The sequence below is a fragment of the Mchenga conophoros genome, linkage group LG3 (assembly GCF_057382185.1).
Source record: "Mchenga conophoros isolate Kocher_MC1m ecotype Shallow Benthic linkage group LG3, M_conophoros_male_GT1.1, whole genome shotgun sequence".
NCBI lineage: Eukaryota > Metazoa > Chordata > Actinopteri > Cichliformes > Cichlidae > Mchenga > Mchenga conophoros.
Window position 1 is genome coordinate 38202603 of NC_140528.1, and position 21654 is coordinate 38224256.

Here is a 21654-nt window from a genome sequence, read left to right on the forward strand (position 1 = left end):
AAGCCCCGTACATTGCCCCCAGCACCTGCAAAACTGCCCAACGGTCTGCAGGTCTGGGCCTGCCGCTGCATCCCACGCGGTTGGCATTTGGACCTGCTTTGCCGCCACCGCTGGCTACATGGTCGGCCCCCTGAACTGTCTGGCCTTCTGGCCTGCATTGTCGACCTCTAGGTCGACCCCCTGAACCTATATTAGACCTGTAGCATGTCTGATTCCTCTGCCCCCGCTTTGTGAACATATTTCTCAGTAGAAATATGGGGGCGGCTGTTGTAAAGGCTCACCTTCTAGCACATTCACTTCACCAGATGCACCTTGTTTCTTTTCCTCACCTTTGATTGGGTGTGGTGCTTCGCCTTAATCGCACTCACCTGTCACTCATTATATAAGGACTGCAACCAGAGACATCGCCTACTCCTTTACCCACCAATCAAGATGAGGTGCGTGTTGTGCGCTCTGCTGAGAAGGTGATTGGCTGCAGACTCCCATCTCTGCAGGACCTGTACACCTCCAGGACACTGCGGCGTGCAGCTCGGATCTCAGCTGACCCTTCTCACCCTGGACACAGTATGTTTGATCTGCTCCCCTCAGGCAGGAGGCTCCGGTCCATTCGCACCAGAACCTCTCGCCATAAGAACAGTTTCTTCCCCTCTGCTGTTGGACACATGAACAATAACCGTATGACTGTTCCCACCACTAACACATGACCCTACGCTGTGTTCACTGCATCATTCCATGTTTGGCACTGATCACCACCTGCAGTCATGTATATATCTATCTACTTAGCACTTTTAATTCTTATTCTTGTTTTTTTTCTCATGTCTATTTAAGCGTTATTTATGACAGTATGTTTGCACTAAGCACCGCAGCAATTTCCTTTTTTTTTTTTTTGAATTCAACATTTTTATTTTGCAAATCTTCTCCTTTTCCCCCCTTTACACCAATGAACCTCAAAATGAGACTTCTCCACAATCAAAAATCCAAGGCATATTTTAAAACGTGAACTGATGACAGTCATGATCACATTTTAGTCTCCGCTACAATGAAAACAATGAACGGTGAGAATACACAAGAGGCTGTAGTCACTGTGACCTTTGTAATCCTGAGTGGTCACTTTGATATTGTGAATATTTATTTTTCTGCAATTCACTCACTCTAAACAAATTCCCTGATTCCTTCTTATTATTTTTGGCAAAATACCTATTGCCATGTTCTAACAAAAATGACAAATCAGCAAATGCACAAAAAGAAATGTGTATGGACACCGAAGATGAAGTACAAAAAACAAGGAACAGTTATTTACAAATGTAACAAGTTAACTGAGTACATAAAGTGTAAAACTGCAAAGCCTTCATATTTATACCCTTACATTTCAACTATATTTGTTTGATGCAAAAAAAACATTCATAAAACCATTCTTATGAGCTTCTGAAAAACTGTTATTGCTCCATTTCAAAAGTGCACAGCTTCAGTTTTGAAAATAAAATACAGACTTTTTTGTTCAGGTACAATTAATATTTTGCTGAAATGTTAGCTTTAACAGAAATTTTTCATGATGACCAAGAGCACGTCAGTTAGAGAGGTAATTTAACTGCAAGTGCCAAAAAGGAAAAAGTTATGCAAATAGTAATAACAACAACAACAACAACAACGCCACAATAAATAGCAGTAATACTTGGAAAGTCAAAGTGATAGAAAACTACTATGAACTAAAGACACCAACTAGTGTAGAAAGAGTGCTACCACAATATCAACAAAAATATAAACTTCTGTTTTTCCACCTTTTTAAGAAGTTATTCCTGAGATGTGTTCAAAAAAATAAAAATAAAAATATAGATTCTGTATAATATCACATTTTCAATCGAACATGCTACACAATTTATATGACAAAGAGCACCCTTTTCAGTAAAAAAAACAAAAAACAACAACAATAGAACATATGGAAATACAATGGGCACAGACCTAAACTGTGGAAGATGAATGGCAGTTTTGACTGGCAGTCAGCTTTAGGTTGAGCGCCACTCCAGGTCCGGGAGTCATGATCTGACTCCACATGTAATTTAAAGAAGGAAATAGGAACTGTGTATTTGCTACTTTGACTGGTCACAAGGTCAGAGGTCAAAGATACTCACAGTGGTCAGCATTTTGTAAACATATTCACATCACCACAGAGCCTTTATCAGAACGCACAAAGAACAGGAAACCTCTCCCCTTCCAAAACAAGGTGTCACACACACAGCATAACACACAGTTTATTCTTTCCAATGATGCTTCCAAAAGTATCAATAAGTTTCATACACATTGCAACACAGTTTTACTTGGGGCATGTTGTTGCTTGTCTGCACACTCAAATGACCCATTCACTCCAAGCACCAATAAGTTTAGACTCTGTTATACTGAGTGCAGAGGCAGCAATTTCCTAATGTTGTAAACCTGCTCAACATTTGGCAATAAAACCCTTTCTGATTCCGATTTACTGTATAGCACTTTGGTCCTGTGCTGGGTATTTTAAAGTGCTTTATAAATAAAGATGGTTTGGATTGGATAAAATTAAATACATCTTGTTCTCTTAGACTTTATTATTGTGATCCAGTGGAACTCTTTTCCTGCTCCCTGTTATGGATCTCTGTGACTACAATAAAATTCCCTCCATCCATCACTGAACTGCACTGAAGTAAAACGTCATCCTAAACACTGCAGTACACCAAAGGACACCACTAATAAACACTGATTACACTCTGTTCTTCTTGCAGCAACAATTTTTTCTGCAGGTAACAATTTCCCATGTCACCCACAGCTGTAACTCAGCAGTAAGAATGTATTTGTCTCTATTCAAATGATGATTCAGTGAATTTGAATTATCCTGCAGCAGGAGAATGACCCCAAGCATACAGTCAAAGTCATTAAGAACTATCTTCAGTGTAGAGAAGAACAAGAAGTACTGGAAGTGATAGTACAGCCCACCACAGAACCCTGAACATCATCGAGTGTGTCTGGGTTTACATGAAGAGAGAGAAGGATGTGAGGAAGCTGGTAGGAACAACCTACCTTCAAAAACTGTGTGCAAGTGCACCTAGAAGAATTGATGCTGTTTTGAAGGCAAAAGGTGTTTACACCACTTATTGATTTATCTTTTGTTCATTCACTGCATTTTGTTGATTGATGAAAATATGGTGACTTTCAGCTCACAGGGCTCAAATAAGAGAACCAATCAGTCATATTTGTAGGTTATTGTTACGCCCCAGTCTAGGGGTACAGAAACATAACATAAGGGTTGGAAAGGAAGTGACCCCACCCTGGTTCCAAAAACCATAGTCAGAAGCCAATCTTTGAAGTGAGCGGTGGTTCATTTGTATCTACACTGAAAAACTTTACTCTGGGATGAACAAAGCCCGAAATAACAAGCCCCCCCCCCCCCCCCCCCCCCCAAAAAAAAGCAACAACAAAACAAGCTAAGTCAGGAAAGGAGGTGCTGTCTAAACCCTATGTGAAACATAAACCAAACAAAGGACACATGCTACACCTAACTCCCTAACTGAAATAAACAGGAGAATATTAAGGCAGCTCTCCTCTTCTGCTTCAGTGCTTATTTACAGTTTACTCTTTACAAGTGAAAATGTGTCTACATACTATGTCCAAAGCTCTGTAGGTCTTAAGGATCACACACACGAATGTCACAAAGTTTGGAGGCCAAGGATGGGTCTGCTGCTGCTGTCACCTGCTGCCGCCAACAACTGCTGGTGAGGGATGTTTTAAAAACAGCCACATGATGAGGGGACCAATAACCCACCGCCAGCTCTCCTATCAGGAAGGACCTGTAGATACTTAAAGACATAGCACAGAAACAAACTCTAGACGGCCAGGGCCGTAACAGCTATTGCCAATAACCTTCAACTATTAAAATACATTTTGCTAAAGTGACTTTAATGTCCCCTGTATTAGATCAAAATAAGAGAAAACCACTGTTGTGATACCCTTTATCTCTCACCTGGGTTTGTTGGTTTTGTCAAGTCAATTAATACAAAGAAGGACTGGCTTTGTTGAGCTGCCTCAGTTAAATCACTAACACAGGTACACACTTAGCCTGTATTTTTGTAGGAACATTACATTCTGGCAACTTAAGCTCACCATCTGTAAACTTAACATGTGAAGCTCAAGATTACAGAAAACAAACTGAAGCAAAATTAAGAGAAACTCTATATTTGTTTCTTTATCAGTACCTGTGAGAAGACTGTTCATACTGTGTTGTTCTCTCTGCAAAGTTTTCTATCAGTAAATCTCAGAGAGACAAAGTAAACATTTACCGTCAGGTCCCAAGCTACTGCTAAAGATACTGTTACTGTGCCACGTGCATATCTTTGGAAATAATGAATTAGGTGGCAAAATCTGAGAATTAAAATCAGTTAATTAACTAAAAAGATAGAAAACAAGTAGAAAACCAAATTGAAAGGAAATATGTGTCGGTGTGTCTCCTCCTGTGATAAACCTCCACATGTACCACTGAAAACAGTTAAATTAGTTTGAATCAGAAATCAGGGCTCAAACTACTTGCTCTGAGACCATTTCTTCATTTTTCACACCAAACTGTTTGTAGCTGTCGCATTGAAATGTAATTATTATGTAATTGCAATGTTCAACATTTGGTGTTTAATCTGGATTCATGTTGTGTTGTCGCCACCTACTGGTGGGCCTGAGTGTGACGCTTTGTGGTGCGCGTGCTTTGGGGTGATGCTCAATTAAACGCACATGTCACCAGAGACTGAAGGCTCGAGCCAGAAAGAGAATGCTGGCTTGTGTAAAAGGTGGAAATATTGAAGATATGGACTACAATTGCTCATGGATGTTCAGTAGAAAGGCGCAAACAGTGTGTTGGTGCGTTTACTTTGTGTGCATGTTTTATTTGAGTTGTAATTTTTGTTCTCCTGATGTAATATCCGTGTTTTTCATTGATCATTTCACCATAGTTTTTCACGGTGTTTGCTGGTGAAAAGAAGATTAAAATACTGGCTGAACATCAGTTGGAGCATGGCCCTTCATTCTACTTCGAACATGAAAAACCTTCAGGAGCAGTTACACTGTTTAATAAGACAAACGTTACAGAGTTCATCAAATATAACTAACGCTTTAACATGATCAGGATTTCATAATACAAACTCCAACAGGGAAACAGCTGCAGAACATGTGGATCAAAATGAATTCATTAAAAAAACAACATGTGGACTTCAAGGACTAAATACACTAAAGTGAAAGGAGGAGCAAAAATTAGAGGTTTAACAGAATTTGAATTAAGTAAAAGTAGTCACCTGTGATCTTTAAAATGGTCCTGATGTGTGCTGCTGTTTATAACTTTCAACATTTCTTTGCTGCCACTGTGAATATGAATGTGGTCTTTGCCTAATTAAATAAATGTTACACTGACTCACTGCTTCATGTTCTGGTACAAACTGGCATTATATGAAAGTACAGCCCAAAACCAGTTTAGCTTGAGTTTCTTTTTTCTGGACATAAAGTCACAGCAGGTGTTGTTTCAAAGCTGGTGGACAGATTTAGTTCATTTTGGAGGTTTTAAGAGCAACTGCTGTGAAAATATTTGTAGTTTTGGAAGAAAATGATTTATGATGAATGAAGGATTGAAATTTAACTTAGGTAACACTAGAGCTGGGCGATAGAACGATAACGATATGTATCGCGATATAACTTTTACTCGATAGAGAAATTAAGCTATCGCGATAGACCTCGCCGCTCTTGTCCTCAAAAAAAAAAAAAAAAAAAAAAAAAAAAAAAAGGTCAGCCAATCCAAATTAAGTAGCGCAGAGCCGAACCAATCACAGCCGCAGCGTCACGTCGCGTGACTTGTTACGTACAGCACAAGTGCCAAGCCGCACGTGTGTTTGTTTGGGAAGCAGCCAGCGGGTAATGGAGGAAATGAGTGTGCCGACTAGAAAAATCAACCGAGCGTGACCGAAGAGAAAACAGATGATGATTCCAATGCCGGAGAGATTGTCAAACGGAAGAGCCATAGAAGTTCCGTAGTGTGAAGGTATTACGGCTATTTCAAGTCTGACAAAAAACAGAGTAGCGTGCACTGTAAATGTGCCGAAAGCAAGTCTGGAAATACAATAAACCGGTGCATGCGTCACACTGTGCGCCACGTTATTGTTTCGGTGAAATGGATTTCTACAATACTGTTATTGTTAATTCTACTCTCTGCAGTGTTTAAATGCTTACATATACACACAGTTACTGTCCCTCCACACATACGACTCGGTTCTGCTTCTATGCCCCAGCTTTGTTTACTTTTTCCCACCGAGGCTTCTAGACTTCTGATTGGCCAATATTTCTGCACGGTTAGGAATCTAGCGCCACCTGCTGCTTTGGCATGTTCATAGCAGCGTTTTCCTTCATTTCTGCCTTTATGTGTGGACGGGATTATTTTTTAAAACGAAAACGGAAAATCTCCGTTTTCAAAAATACCCGTGTACGTGTGGACGTAGCCTCAGTCTCTGACTGGAAGCGCTAATTCGTCATTCGGCTTTTGTCAGACTAAAGTAACTGTTAAAACTGTTTGAAAAGCTCAGCTATACAACAAGGAGACATTGAGAATTTCCTTTTAGTTCTCAGTTTATTTGATATTGACAAAAGTTAGTCAGTTTTGTCTGTTCTTCTGTAAAACAAACTAAGATTTATTTTTAGAATTAATATTTTGTTTCTAAGTGGAATTGACAATTTAGTCTGTTTCGTTTGTTCTATTTTGAAACTTAAACGCTTTAGTGGCTGCCTTTTGTGTAGTTTGCAATATTTGCCTTTATTTATCTGAAAAGGTCTCATGTTCCTTAAGTACATCTACCCTGTTGAACTTATTATGGGAAATAAATATTTAAATAAAAACAAGCTGCTGATTATTTCACATTTTACTTGTGAGCAACGGCACATTTAAATCTTACAAATATAGTTATTTGGCTTATATCGTGATAGATATCGTTATCGCCTGAAATGAAAAAAACATATCGTGATATGAAAAAATCTCATATCGCCCAGCTCTAGGTAACACATAAAATGAATACAACTACTAAACACTACTGTGTCCTAAGGAAACAAAGACTAAAATGTAACAGGGATAACATTTTAGAGAATTAAAATCCCTCAAAGGAAAAATAATAAACTTGATATGCATATCTATACATGCAGCTTCCTAAATGTAACATTCAGGATTATTCACTGCAGGTCCAGAAATCAGAGCTCCCTCATCAGATCCAAGTTTGGCATCAGCTGACACTCTTTACAGGAGATTCCATCTGAACTCTGTGGAGCCTGATCTCAAGGTTTTTAAGTCTGAGCCTGAAACCAGAAGAGGATCTTTCTCTCTCTTCAGATTCATTGTGATCCAGTGTTAAGAAATATACTCTAAAACACTTCTTCAGTAAAGACTCAGAGAAGAGAAACACACAGAACTTCTTGCTAGCAAGGGCAGTCTCCAGAACTGAGACTCGCACTGAGAAACTGCCCTGGTCTTTATTTATACTTCAGGGAGCGTTTGTTCCTTACATTGGAATGTGGAGGTGTGTGTGTGTGTGTGTGTGGGGGGGGGGGGGGGGGGGGGTGTTCAGAGTGTGGCCCCATAAACGACTTCCCTTAACCTGCTGGTCTGGAAAATCCAACAGTTCATCTATATGTAAAAAAGCATTTAAACTGACATAGCTACGTTAATCCTACCGTAAAACAATAAGACAAGGTATGACCTCTCCCATGCTCCTAGGATGTGGGGGTGAACACCCTAGAATGTTACAGAACTCCTAGGATGAGACATTCTTTCAATATGCCACCAACTATATACTTCTACACACAAATGATTACATGCAGCATTCTACCATATGCAAACTTATATCATTGAAAGACTATACTGACTACCAAGCACAATTTTCCTATTAACATCCAGTGATTTCAGTCCTGCATGATCAGGCTGATGTTTGCACAGAGCAGATAATGAAGTGAATGTTTTTGCACATTGGTAACAGTGAAACAGTTTATTTACAGCGTGGGATCGTTTGTGTTCGGAGTATGAACTGACATTCCTGAAACTCTTGTCACACTGGTCACAGCTGAAGTTCACTTCCATGTGTGTACGTTCATCTTTGTTACCTGATTGTGACAAGCTTTTGTCACAGTGTCTGCACTTGTATGGTGTCTCTCCTGTGTGGATTCCCTTATGCTTTTTCATTGAGCTCACGTCCAGTGGTGAAGGATGACCCACACTGGTCACAGATGTGCTTTTTGACCCCACTGTGGAAGAGGTCATGTATTTTAATGTACTTGGTGTGTGGAAGCCTCTCCCACATTCTTTGCAGTAGTTCATTTTGTCTCCAGTGTGGCTACGTTGATGTGGTTTTTGGTCCCGTTGATGATTAGAAGTTTTTCCACAAAGATCACAGAGAAACTCTTTCCCACCACCACAGTGACGACAGGGTTGAGAAATGGATCCATGTGCGTCGCTCCACTTCTAAACAAAGACATTGTAAGTCAGGGAATTCCTTCAACGTTTTTATTCTGAACGTCGCCTGAAATAAAAAGCATCTCTGCCAATGTCCAATTACATTTTACTGTTTACATTACAACACTCAGCTTACTGAAAGAAAATGAGTCTTCATTTTTCCAAAGAGTTCATTCAGTATAACTCCATAAATTTACTGATCAGACTTGTTCCAAACAATCAGGTTAAAATTACAAGATAAAAAACTACACTCAACAAAAATATAAATGCAACACCTTTGTTTCTGCTCCGATTTGACATGGGATGGACATAAAGACCTAAAAGTCACTCAGATACACAATATTACCATCTTCATCTTTGTTACTATGACCTGATTGTGACCAGCTTTTGTCACAGTGTCTGCACTTGTATGGTGTCTCTCCTGTGTGGATTCCCTTATGACTGCTCTCTGGGGGGGTTTAAGTGTTAAATCCACTGTGAATGATTTGGTGTCTTTTTAAGTTTCCAGCCTTGGTAAAAGCCTTTCCACACAACTCACAGCTGTAAGGTTTAACTCCAATGTGGATGACTTGGTGTGTTCTTAAGGTTTGTGCCAGGGTAAAAGACTTTCCACACAAGTCACAGCTATAAGGTTTAAATCCACTGTGGATGATTTGGTGTCTTTTTAAGTCTCCAGCCTGGGTAAAAGACTTTCCACACAAGTCACAGCTATAAGGTTTAAATCCACTGTGGATGATTTGGTGTCTTTTTAAGTCTCCAGCCTGGGTAAAAGACTTTCCACACAAGTCACAACTGTACGCTTTAACTCCACTGTGGATGAGTTGGTGAGTTTTTAAGCCCCCAGCCTGGGTAAAAGACTTTCCACACAACTCACAGCTGTAAGGTTTAACTCCACTGTGGATGACTTGGTGAGTTTTTAAGCCCCCAGCCTGGGTAAAAGACTTTCCACAAAACTCACAGCTGTAAGGTTTAAATCCACTGTGGATGAGTTGGTGTGTTTCTAAGTGTCCAGCCAAGGTAAAAGACTTTCCACACAACTCACAGCTGTAAGGTTTAACTCCACTGTGGATGATTTGGTGTCTTTTTAAGTCTCCAGCCTGTGTAAAAGACTTTCCACACAAGTCACAACTGTACGCTTTAACTCCACTGTGGATGAGTTGGTGAGTTTTTAAGCCCCCAGCCTGGGTAAAAGACTTTCCACACAACTCACAGCTGTAAGGTTTAACTCCACTGTGGATGAGTTGGTGAGTTTTTAAGCCCCCAGCCTGGGTAAAAGACTTTCCACAAAACTCACAGCTGTAAGGTTTAAATCCACTGTGGATGAGTTGGTGTGTTTTTAAGTGTCCAGCCAAGGTAAAAGACTTTCCACAAAACTCACAGCTGTAAGGTTTAACTCCACTGTGAGTGAGTTGGTGTGTTTTTAAGGTTTGAGCCAGTGTAAAAGACTTTCCACACAAGTCACAACTGTACGCTTTAACTCCACTGTGGATGATTTGGTGTTGTTTTAAGTGTCCAGCCAGGGTAAATTCCTTCCCACACTCATCACAGCTGTAGGTTTTCTCTCCCTTTCTTCTGTGAGGTTTGTCAGCCTCCTGAGAGCGCTGACTTCTCGCTCCATGTTGGTCCTGCAGTGACAGAGATACAAACACAGGCAGTGAGTGAAATGCAGTCGTGGAACAAACTGAAATTGGTGGAATCAAACATGTCAAAAAAACACATTGTTGGTGTGTTACCACCACCTTCTGGTGATAGTATCACATTACAATGATGTCCTACAATGAGAGTTGTACAAAATGACAATATTGAAGAAATATTGATCATCAAAGAATCTATATAACTTCAGAAAATTTTTTCAGTTCAACTGATGATATTGTGGTTTCAATGTGTGTAGAGAAAATAAGATCTTTGTATTTTCTTGCAACTTCTGTGGTTTTTGGTTGTGAATGTAGATTCTGTATATATGGAGGAGCCCAGGATGGAAAAGATAAAGCTGCTGTTAACAGGTTTTTAAAAACCAACCAGCTGTACACACAGTTTCAATAACAGTGTAACTATGATGTTCTTCTCACCTTTTGTGTTGAAGACATTGTTTCCTCTGTAGTGGCTGAGCTGAGTCCAAATGGCTGAAATTGTTCCTCTGCTGCACCACCAGACTCTTCTCCTCCTGTTACTCAGCTGGGACACAAAAAGTATATATATGTGTATTTTATCCCTGACAAAAAGAAGCAGATCAAATAAACATGACTAAACTCCTCAGTGACAACAATACCTTTGAAGCTTCAAGGTGAAACCCCAGAAGCAACTACAAAAAGAAAGTCATCAGTTGCCTACAAGAACTTGAAAGGGAAAAACCCCTGACCCCCCTGCAGATCACCACCTTTACCCAGGGGATGCTACACCCTGTATATATGGACTTCCATAGATCCACAAAGACAGAGTCCCGATCAGTCTCAATGGTAGCAGTATAAACTCAGCCACCTACAACATTTCAAGCACCTCATTACCATCCTAGCGCCCCTAGGATGGTAATGGTTGAAATGTAATGAGGTTTTTAAAAAACATTTCGAAACTCACTTTGTTAATGTGGAATTCTAAAATTATTTTACAAATGGAGAATTTATTTATTTATCAAAATTTATCAAAATTATTATTTTGATTTACTCATGAAAGTGGCCACTTTCATGAGTAAATCATATAAGTTTTTACTATTTCTTTTCCATATGGGTTGTATCTGCTTGACGCATGAGGGGGCATCATAAATAATACCGTGATGCTATAAAAACAACTGCTTGTGTATTATTGGGCGGAGATTGACGCTGAGTGTGTGACAGTGTTCATCCCCCCACACGTGTGTTTATTAAAATCATCGTTTGTCCCAACCCTCCTGGACAAGTGTTGTGATTTTGAATCCCTCCTGTATTCCTCCTCAATATTTGAACGCTTAACAGTGTCCACGTCACACAGCTCCATGGATTTTGGATTATCTTCTCTGCTCAAGGGGAGGAGGTGGAGAAAGAATCTATTCGGGTCCTGCTATGTCGGATTATTGCTGCCAACCTGTTTTTTGTGGAGCGCTTATCGGAGCAGCACAAAGACTTTTTTTGGCTACAACTGGAGGAGTTTCCCATTCACTGCCAAAGCAGCAAGTCCCTCAGCATGCAGACCGAATCACTCCAGCCCCTGTGTGACGCAGCTCTCCCTACACCAGATACAGGAATTAAAGTTGGCGTGTTGAGCCTCCCGCCTGTCTCCAGGTCCATGTCGATGCAACAGCAGACAAGTGCTGCATTTTCCTGGACACAACCAGTGGCTGCTTCTAGCACCACATTCACCTCAGCCATGGCAGCGCCAGCTTCCACAACCGTGGCTTCCAGGAGGAGGCGGTGTCCACGTCATCACCCCGGCTTACAGCAGCATGAGGTGGGTGACTGTGTTCTGCGTGTTTTTTCTAAGGAGGAAGCTAAAATCAACACAGATTTGCTAGTTCATTGGCCCGGTTATGAAGAGACTGTTCATGTTCATGAAAGGACTAAGACTGACAAGTTACTGCCCAAGTCTTCCACAGAACATCTTATCCCTTTGCACAATTATCTAGCATCTCTGTGTATTGATCATGCCACGACCCATGCTTCTAAGAAGTCAGGCTTCGAGACTGTTTTCACTGGAGATGCTAGCCGTGAGGCTCAGCAAAGCCCCTGTGGGACTGAGACCCAGGCCAGGTTGGATCCAGAGGCTGATTTGGAGGACTAACTTTGCTCCGGACCTCCCGAAGAGCCTGTTTCTGCTTCCATGGGGGTCACTGAGCAGTTTGTGTAGACTCTTCTAGTGTCTGCTGGGGGTTCAGGCGAACCACCCCAGCACTCCACAGCTCCCGCTCCGCCATCAGTTCCTGCTGAGTGCTCTGGAGAGCCCGCCCTGCCGTCTGTGGTTGCCATGCCGTCACCTGCCATGCCTCAGCCAGAGGTTTTCGCACCTGCTCGCCCTGCCACGCCAGCTGGATGTTCAGCCGAGCCCATCCAGCATCCTGCCATTGTAGCAGATGTGAAATGGTCGACTGCGTTGTGACAACAGACACGAACTGGCTGGAAACAGGGTTTATTCCTATAAAACAGAGTGCAGCAGCAAAATCAGTGTCACACAGCGGCAGCAGGCTTCTCCTCACCCAGTGTGGAGTCCGTACAGCTCTGCTTGCATCATATAAAAGAAAATACAACTTATCAAAATAATAATTTTCACAACCGCCACTTCAAAATCAAATATTACAGTGGGGTAAAACAGAGACAATTATGGAATCACTAACAATAACGTATAACATTCAAATTCCCATTAAAATAGGTCAATTGCATAATACATATTCAAACAACTTTTTAACTCTTCCCAACATGGCTGAAGATACTGCTCAGAGCACAGCCTCGGGACATGAGCTCATTATACACATAAAACAAAAACTACACATTTACACATACCTATAAAACAGAGTGCAGCAGCAAAATCAGTGTCACACAGCGGCAGCAGGCTTCTCCTCACCCTGTTTAACACAAGTCAGTTCCACACAAACGGATGATACAACAGATAAAGCGCAGTTCCAAATATCATTTTTCTCACTCAAAGCGATTGAAAACACTTTGAGAGCTTTTAACCCTAGGAGCCAATACTTAACAAAGACAAATACACCGAATTTTTATGGATAATTTAGTACAGGGAGAAGAGCTACAGAAAGCGTGCCTCACCAGTGTGGAGTCCGTACAGCTCTGGCTAGGAAACCCCACACCCGCAATGTGGCCGCAGGTGGCGTTACACTGATTAATGTCCCACTTCAACAATAACACACGGAACCTTAGTTCCACAAAAATAAAGTTCACACAATAAAAAAGTATAACCTATGTACAATACAGTTTTGAGAATGTTCACAATTCGTACATTATATCTCAGCTACACCATGACAGCTAGAGGTTCAGCTGAGCCCGTCCAGCATCCCGCAGCTTCCACGTCTGGTTCTGTCTTGTTACTGATCAAAAAATCGTAAAGTGAGCTTCTCCACATTACAGTGGGCACTGGAGAACATCATCTATGTGGGACACGATTAGATAGTAAGTCCTAAGTCCCTTGTCTAAAAGGATTCAGCAAGGTAATCCATTCTAAATTCTTCTTGATGCATGCTCAATCATTCAGGTAAGTAAATCTCGAAAAGTTGATTCTGTTCATCTGGACGTAGCGTTTTCAGTGGGAGAAACGTTTCGTCACTCATCCAAGTGACTTCTTCAGTCTCAGCTGACTGCAGGTTTCCCCAATCTTATAAACAGTAACTAGAACCACTGAAGGAACAATGGGCTGGTAGGTCAGTTCCTTCATCATAATTATGTAAATTCTCATGACCACTGATCAATGGCCATGAGTACCATTCACAGAGAGTTGGAGAATGGCTGTAATCACAGCATTGTAAGATGGCAAAAGATGTCCCCTTAGTCCCCCTCCGCGATTCAGGGATGGTCTTTCCCTTCTCATGTAGATGGCCTCATTGACGCCACGCTCAAACTGGCGTTCCTCCCTGTCCAGGATGTGTACATCCTCATCAGTGAAAGAGTGTCCACTGGCCTGTAGGTGTTGTGGAGGCAGATTTTTCTTCTCATGTATTAATCACATATTTAATCATATCACATTAGTTATAGAAATATCACTCTCACTTTACTATAGTAAGAGCACTGAGCTCAGCAGTACAGCCGGGATCCAGGTTTTGATTGCATGATTTTTTTTTCCTCTTTCAGAAATATGGAACAGAAAACATGGAGTATGAAGTGTGTAGAAACTGAGGAATGCAGTAAAGAGAAGTGTGTTTGTGTGTGTCTGTAAGAAGTGATGGAAAGAGATGTGTTAAAATGTGGATAGAAGAATAAGAGAGGGAAAGTGTTATTGAGCAGTGATGAAAATGATATTATAAGTGTCTCAGTCTGTTATTACAGGTGACTACGGAACTGGATCAATGTCCACCACGGCACAGCAGCCAGAACAAAATATATATTAACAATGCTTGGTGCATGAACTCCACTACTACTGAGAGTCACTGCTCACCTAATGCAGAGTTTTTAATGGTCAAATGCAGACCTTATTATCTCCCCAGAGAACTCACTTCGATCATACTCACTGCCGTGTATATACCCCCCGACGCTAATGCTAGGTTGGCCATGAAAGAACTTTCTGCAGCCATTAACAAACACCAGAATAAACACCCCAAGGCTGCTTTTATTGTTGCTGGCGACTTCAACCACACCAACTTAAAGACAGTCCTCCCCAGATTCCACCAACATGTCTCCTGCCACACCAGAGGAGACAAGACTTTAGACCATGTGTATTCCAACCTGGCTGGAGCCTACAAAGCCACACCCCTCCCCCACATTGGACAATCGGACCATCTCTCCTTGTTCCTCACACCTAGGTATTCACCACTCATCCAACGTGTGAAACCTGCTGTGAGGACAATTAAAGTGTGGCCAGAGGGGACAGAGGCAGTGCTCCAGGACAGATTTAAAAACACAGACTGGAATATGTTCACCCACACAGACCTGGACCAGTACGCCTCATCTGTACTGGATTACATCTCCGAAACCACAGACAGTGTCACCACCCAGAAACGGATCACCATGTACCCCAACCAGAAGCCTTGGATGAACCGGGATGTTCGTCTCCTCCTGAAGGCCCGCAACCCCGCCTTTAGGTCAGCAGATGCACACGCCTACAGCACAGCCAGGGCTAATCTAAAGAAGGGCATCAAAAAAGCCAAACACCATTACAAAAAGAAGGTAGAAGAACACTTCTCCAACTCCAACCCCCGATGCATGTGGCAAGGACTCCAGACCATTACAGACTACAGGACCACCAAACCCTCCCCCGCATCCTCTGATGTCTCCTTTCTCAACGAATTCAACAACTTTTATGCTCGTTTTGAGCGAGGGAACCCCACAACCACAACCAAAGCAGACATGACGCCAGACCACCAACCTCTGACTCTCTCCCCCACCGATGTAGGAGCGGTGCTGAGCAGGATCAATGTCCACAAGGCTGCAGGTCCTGATGACATCCCCGGGCGTGTTCTCAGAGCGTGTTCTGGGGAGCTTGCAGGAGTGCTCACAGACATATTCAATCTGTCCAAGGACGCTGCTTCAAATCCACCTCCATCGTCCCGATACCCAAAAACTCCAACCCATCTTGCCTCAATGACTAGTAGCACTCACCCCCATCATCACTAAGTGCTTAGAGCAGCTGGTCCTAGCACACTTCAAATTCTGTCTCCCCCACACCCTGGACCACCACCAATTTGCATACCGCCAGAACAGGAGCACAGAGGATGCAGTCTCCATCGCACTGCACTCTGTCCTCTCACACCTGGACAACAACAACACCTACGCCAGAATGCTGTTTATAGACTTCAGTTCAGCATTCAATACAATCCACCCCTCACAACTCATCAGGAAACTGACAGATCTGGGCATCAGTTCCCTCATCTGCAAATGGTTACTGGACTTCCTGACCAACCGCCCCCAACATGTCCGGCTGGATAACCACTGCTCATCTACCATCACAATGACCACAAGGCTGTGTGATGAGCCCTTTCTCACCTGGACGACCAACTGCTCCAAGCTGGTCAAGAAGGCTCACCAGCGCCTCTTCTTCTTGAGGACTCTGAGGAAGAACCACCTGTCCTCAGTAGGGATGGGTATCGAAAACCGGTTCTTGTTGAGAACCGGTTCCCACTGTTTCAATTCCTTGGAATCGTTTGCCATTTTTGCAAACGATTCCCTTATCGATTCCAGTCGCCCCGAATGACGTCACCACGTTGCGGAGCGTCATTTACCTGGCAGGAAACACGGCGCCTAAGCGGCTCAAATGCTCAAAAGTTTGATTATACTTTATGAGAACCGATGACAACAGGGCAACTTGCAAAGTAGATATTTCATTTAAGGGAGGAAACACTACGAATATGCAAAAGCATTTGCTCACAAAACACGCGATGACACGCGTTTTTAATTCCGCTCCGGACTCGTGACTCTCAACCCAGCAGCAGCGCTAACGTTTGCACGTCCTCTCCCGTTAATGCGGCAGGTAAATAATCAACGAACAGTGCATATTATGTTAGCGCAATCTGCCTTATTACAAGACCTGCCATTACTGTACATGTAGGTGACCATGATGAGAGAGACAGACAGAGTCTGGCTGGCGCTCGCTGGCAGTTCTCGCTGCAGTCTACCGGTAGCGTCTCCTTTCAGGCCAGGATAGACGAATGTCACCGAGCAGTGACTAAGTTTGTGGTCAAAGGCTTGAACCCATTTGCCACAGCAGATGCCCCGATTTTAGGTAAGTGAATGTGTTTAATTGTGGGCAGGGACATTACTGGATATTCTTGTGTAATTGCCACAGAACAATTTATGTTATACTTTGTTATTGCTACAGAAGAATATTTATTTTATTATTTTACATTTACAATTTTTTTTCCTGGGGACCCTGTGACACCCCATTGAAGAGCCGTAGGCTGGATCTCTTAAGATCTCACTGTTGGGTTTGTAAGGCCATGTTACTCCTAAATTTCTATCTTGTTCAAAGAGAAGATATAAAACAAAAAGTTCTAAGTGTTCTCCTTTAAAAAAAAAAAAAAAAAAGAATCGATAAGAGAATCGATAAAGAATCGAATCGTTAAACAGAATCGAAAATGGAATCGGAATCGTTAAAATCTTATCAATACCCATCCCTAGTCCTCAGACATCCTGGTGAACTTCTATCGTTGCACCATCGAGAGCATCCTGACCAACTGTATAACAGTCTGGTACGGGAACTGCTCTGCCTCGGACCGGAAGGCGTTGCAGAGGGTCGTGAAAACTGCCCAGCGCACCGCCGGAGCACCACTTCCTGCCATAAAAGACATCTACAGGAAGCGGTGTCTCCAACATAATTGGAACCACACCGAGCCTGTGTTTTGGTTGAATATTATTCAGCTTCATCCCCATGTATATCTTACACTAAAGAACAAGCTTCGAGGACAATCAATGTATCCCAGAAGACAAATGCAGTTCGAGAGCAAAGGTGTCGGTTTCAAGAGTCAACAAGGTGAACAGACAGCAGCACTGCCCTAAATCTTAAACCTTAAAGTGTTCAGCAGCACGTACAAATGTCATCGTAGACGGGAGCGTACGCTCCCAATCACAAGCCGAGAGGTTCACCAAATTCAAATCAAATTCAAATTTTATTTGTCACATACACAGTCATACACGGTACGATATGCAGTGAAATGCTTAGACAACTGCTCGTAACCTAAAGAAAAAAAGACTATGAAGACTTTTCCAGCTTTGTGTGTCTGTTAAAATGCTTTTTACAAATCCTGCTGGAATATGTCTGGTTACATCTGCAGTCAAAGTAAGATGGAAATAATTGAACAAGCGAGCAAACCATCAACTTCTCCCAGCATGCTGAGCTAATGATTAGTTGGTGTTTTTTTCCAAACACCCTCTCAACCTTCTCTCAACGTGATCACAATAAACTGTGAACAGACACCGAGGAGAGCAGCCGAAGACTTCATTCAGGAGCTGTTGAAGTACGCCGACTTCGGGGGCGCTACCTAGCCGACAATGGAGTTAGGCATGTTGAACTGGGCTCACGCCTGTCTAGCTTATATTTTAACAATTCCAAGCCCCTTTTAAAGGATAATTTAAACGAACTATCACTCCCCCTAACACCTGTGACCGACGGGGAAAAACGGACCAGTGGTTACAACCGGAAGGGCATCTAAACCCGAGGGGCCGGCATACTTATACTTAAGCAAGTGGGAGCTCGTCGCCTAGCTTGTCGCCTAGCTCGCAGTCAGGAAACGCAATGGAGTATGAAGGTCTGAAATCGGACATCCTCTCCTCTCTGAAAGATGATATCTCCACGATTATCAGGTGAGTACTGACAAGTCCGCTTGCAGAGGATTTCAACTACCTCAAGTACAAACTAAGAGAAGTTAAGACGGAGATTGCTAACAACACAGCAGCAGTCCGCTCAGAAATTAACAATGTCAAGTCCGCTACTAGCCACCTGAAAGAGGGTTTATCATTATGGTCGGACAAGGTTGTCAGCCTCCAAGAGACGGCTGCAGGATTACAGACTGAGCTTGCTTGCTTAAAAGAAAAGAATGGAGATATGGAGTCAAGAATGCGGAGGTGCAATATTCATATTGTGGGTGTTGCGGAGGATGCCAGTTCCAGCTCGACCAGCTCAGTTTCTACTCTATTGAAAGATGTTCTGCAACTGGATGAAGAAATCCTGGTGGACTGCTCACATAGAGACCTTGCTCCCAGAAGATCTAACGGGAAACCTCAAGTTATCATCGCCAAACTCCATTACCAAGACTGCGTCAATGTGCTACGGCAGGCCCGGGAGCGGGGTCAGTTGCAACACAAGGGGAACCCTGTGGCCATCTTTCCTGATTACACCGCGAGCATTGCCATAGCTTGCTCTGCTTTTAAGGACGTGAGGAACCTGCTTCGAGGGCGTCAAGATGTCCGCTACGGAATGTTTCCAGAGAGACTGCGTATATCTTTTAGGGGCGAGAGTAAGGAGTTTCTGGATCCAGAGAAGGCAATGGTGTACGTGAAAAACGTCATCTTACCAAGTGAAACTGCCGGGTGAAGTTCCCCTCCTGACTGACTTGTTTCTAGCCAGTCGCAGATGATGGGCTTCGCAAGACACATGGTTTGGTGGACAGTAGAGCTGGGCGATATAAGATTTTTTTCATATCACGATATGTTTTTTTCATTCCAGGCGATAACGATATATATCACGATATAAGCCAAATAACTATATTTGTAAGATTTAAATGTGCCGTTGCTCACAAGTAAAATGTGAAATAATCAGCAGCTTGTTTTTATTTAAATATTTATTTCCCATAATAAGTTCATCCATTAAGCGGATGAGAATGGATGGATGAAGTTCAACAGGGTAGATGTACTTAAGGAACATGAGACTTTTTCAGATAAATAAAGGCAAATATTGCAAACTACACAAAAGGCAGCCGCTAAAGCGTTTAAGTTTCAAAATAGAACAAACGAAACAGACTACTAAATTGTCAATTCCACTTAGAAACAAAATATTAATTCTAAAGTCTTAGTTTGTTTTACAGAAGAACAGACAAAACTGACTAACTTTTGTCAATATCAAATAAACTGAGAACTAAAAGGAAATTATCAATCTCTCCTTGTTGTATAGCTGAGCTTTTCAAACAGTTTTAACAGTTACTTTAGTCTGACAAAAGCTGAATGACGAATTAGCGCTTCCAGTCAGAGACTGAGGCTATGTCCACACGTACACGGGTATTTTTGAAAACGGAAATTTTCCGTTTTAAAAAATAATCCCGTCCACACATAAAGGCAGAAATGAAGGAAAACGCTGCTATGAACATGCCAAAGCAGCAGGTGGAGCTAGATTCCTAATCGTGCAGAAATGTTGGCCAATCAGAAGTCTAGAAGCCTCGGTGGGAAAAAGTAAACAAAGCTGGGGCATAGAAGCAGAACTGAGTCGTATGTGTGGAGGGACAGTAACTGTGTGTATATGTAAGCATTTAAACACTGCAGCGAGTAGAATTAACAGTAACAGTATTGTAGAAATTTATTTCACCGAAACAATAACGTGGCGCACAGTGTGACGCATGCACCAGTTTATTGTATTTCCAGACTTGCTTTCGGCACAATTTACAGTGCACGCTACTCTGTTTTTTGTCAGACTTGAAATAGCCGAAATACCTTCACACTACGGAACTTCTATGGCTCTTCCGTTCGACAATCTCTCCGGCATTGGAACCATCATCTGTTTTCTCTTCGGTAACCTTCGGACACGCTCGGTTGATTTTTCTAGTCGGCACACTCATTTCCTCCATTACGGTCGCTGGCTGCTTCCCAAACAAATACACAATGTGCGGCTTGGCACTTGTGCTGTAGGTAACAAGTCACACGACGTGACGCTGTGGCTGTGATTGGTTCGGCTCTGCGCTACTTAATTTGGATTGGCTGACCTTTTTTTTTTTTTTTTTTTTTTTTCTCTATCGAGTAAAAGTTATATCGCGATAGATATCGTTATCGTTCTATCACCCAGCTCTAGTGGACAGCGTAATTACTTCGTTAATACCACATCATGTTAAGGCTGGATAAATGACGTTTGCACTACTTAAGGTGTTTATTAAGGTGCTATGTTATTTCATTCGGAGTGATAGCCAGGCGGCTGCCAGTTTTGTTTCTTGTCTTTTGTTTTTTTCTTGGTCCTAGTGTTTCCCCAATGCCAGCATTCCAATGTGTGGTCTTGTTCAGATGGGGATTCAGGGTCACCGGGTTCTACATGGTGACAGGGTTTGGGATACTGCCAGAATTTTTTCTATTTTCTTTCTTTCTTCTTTTTTTCTCCTTTCGGAGTCTGGGGGTGCATATTCATGCATAATGTTGTTCTCTGATTAGATAACTCTATGGCTGCTGTCAACAAACACGCGAAGCGTACTGGTTATTCAGCCAACTTTGTAAGCTGGGATGTTAAGTCTATGAATCACCCTGTTAAGCGCAAAAAGGTGCTTATACACCTCAAAAATCTCAACGCTGACATATCTTTTCTGCAGGAGAATCACCTTTGTATAGCAGACCAACATAGACTGAAGAATAGTTGGGTTGGCCAAACATTCCATTCCAACTTTAACTCTGAAGAGGATTGGATATCCTTATTGGTAAAAGCATCCCTTTTGCTGTATCAAGCATTTTATTTGATCCCATGGGCCGTTATATTATTGTTGCTGGCCAACTTTATGGACTCAGACTAATTTTAGCCAGCATTTATGCTCCGAACTGGGATGATGAAAACTTCTTTGTCAATTTACTCTCAAAAATTACAGATACAGTGGGGCAAAAAAGTATTTAGTCAGCCACCAATTGTGCAAGTTCCCCCACCTAAAATGATGACAGAGGTCAGTAATTTGCACCAGAGGTACACTTCAACTGTGAGAGACAGAATGTGAAAAAAAAAAAAAATCCATGAATTCACATGGTAGGATTTGTAAAGAATTTATTTGTAAATCAGGGTGGAAAATAAGTATTTGGTCAATAACAAAAATACAACTCAATACTTTGTAACATAACCTTTGTTGGCAATAACAGAGGTCAAACGTT

General features: G+C 42.1%; 2 protein-coding genes across 2 annotated transcripts in view; both read right to left on the reverse strand.

Annotated features, from left to right (window-relative positions):
• The window catches only part of LOC146578510 (hemicentin-2-like), an 871231-nt gene that overhangs the window by 480966 nt on the left and 368611 nt on the right, over positions 1-21654 (reverse strand). The window lies entirely within an intron of this gene.
• LOC146578526 (uncharacterized) lies at positions 7450-13207 on the reverse strand. The gene is made up of 3 exons (XM_085268720.1): positions 12952-13207; positions 10555-12669; positions 7450-10110 (listed from the first exon to the last, which is right to left on the reverse strand). Exons 2-3 carry the CDS (start codon positions 10570-10572, stop codon positions 8944-8946), a joined length of 1185 nt encoding a protein of 394 aa, XP_085124846.1. The 5' UTR covers positions 10573-12669; positions 12952-13207; the 3' UTR covers positions 7450-8943.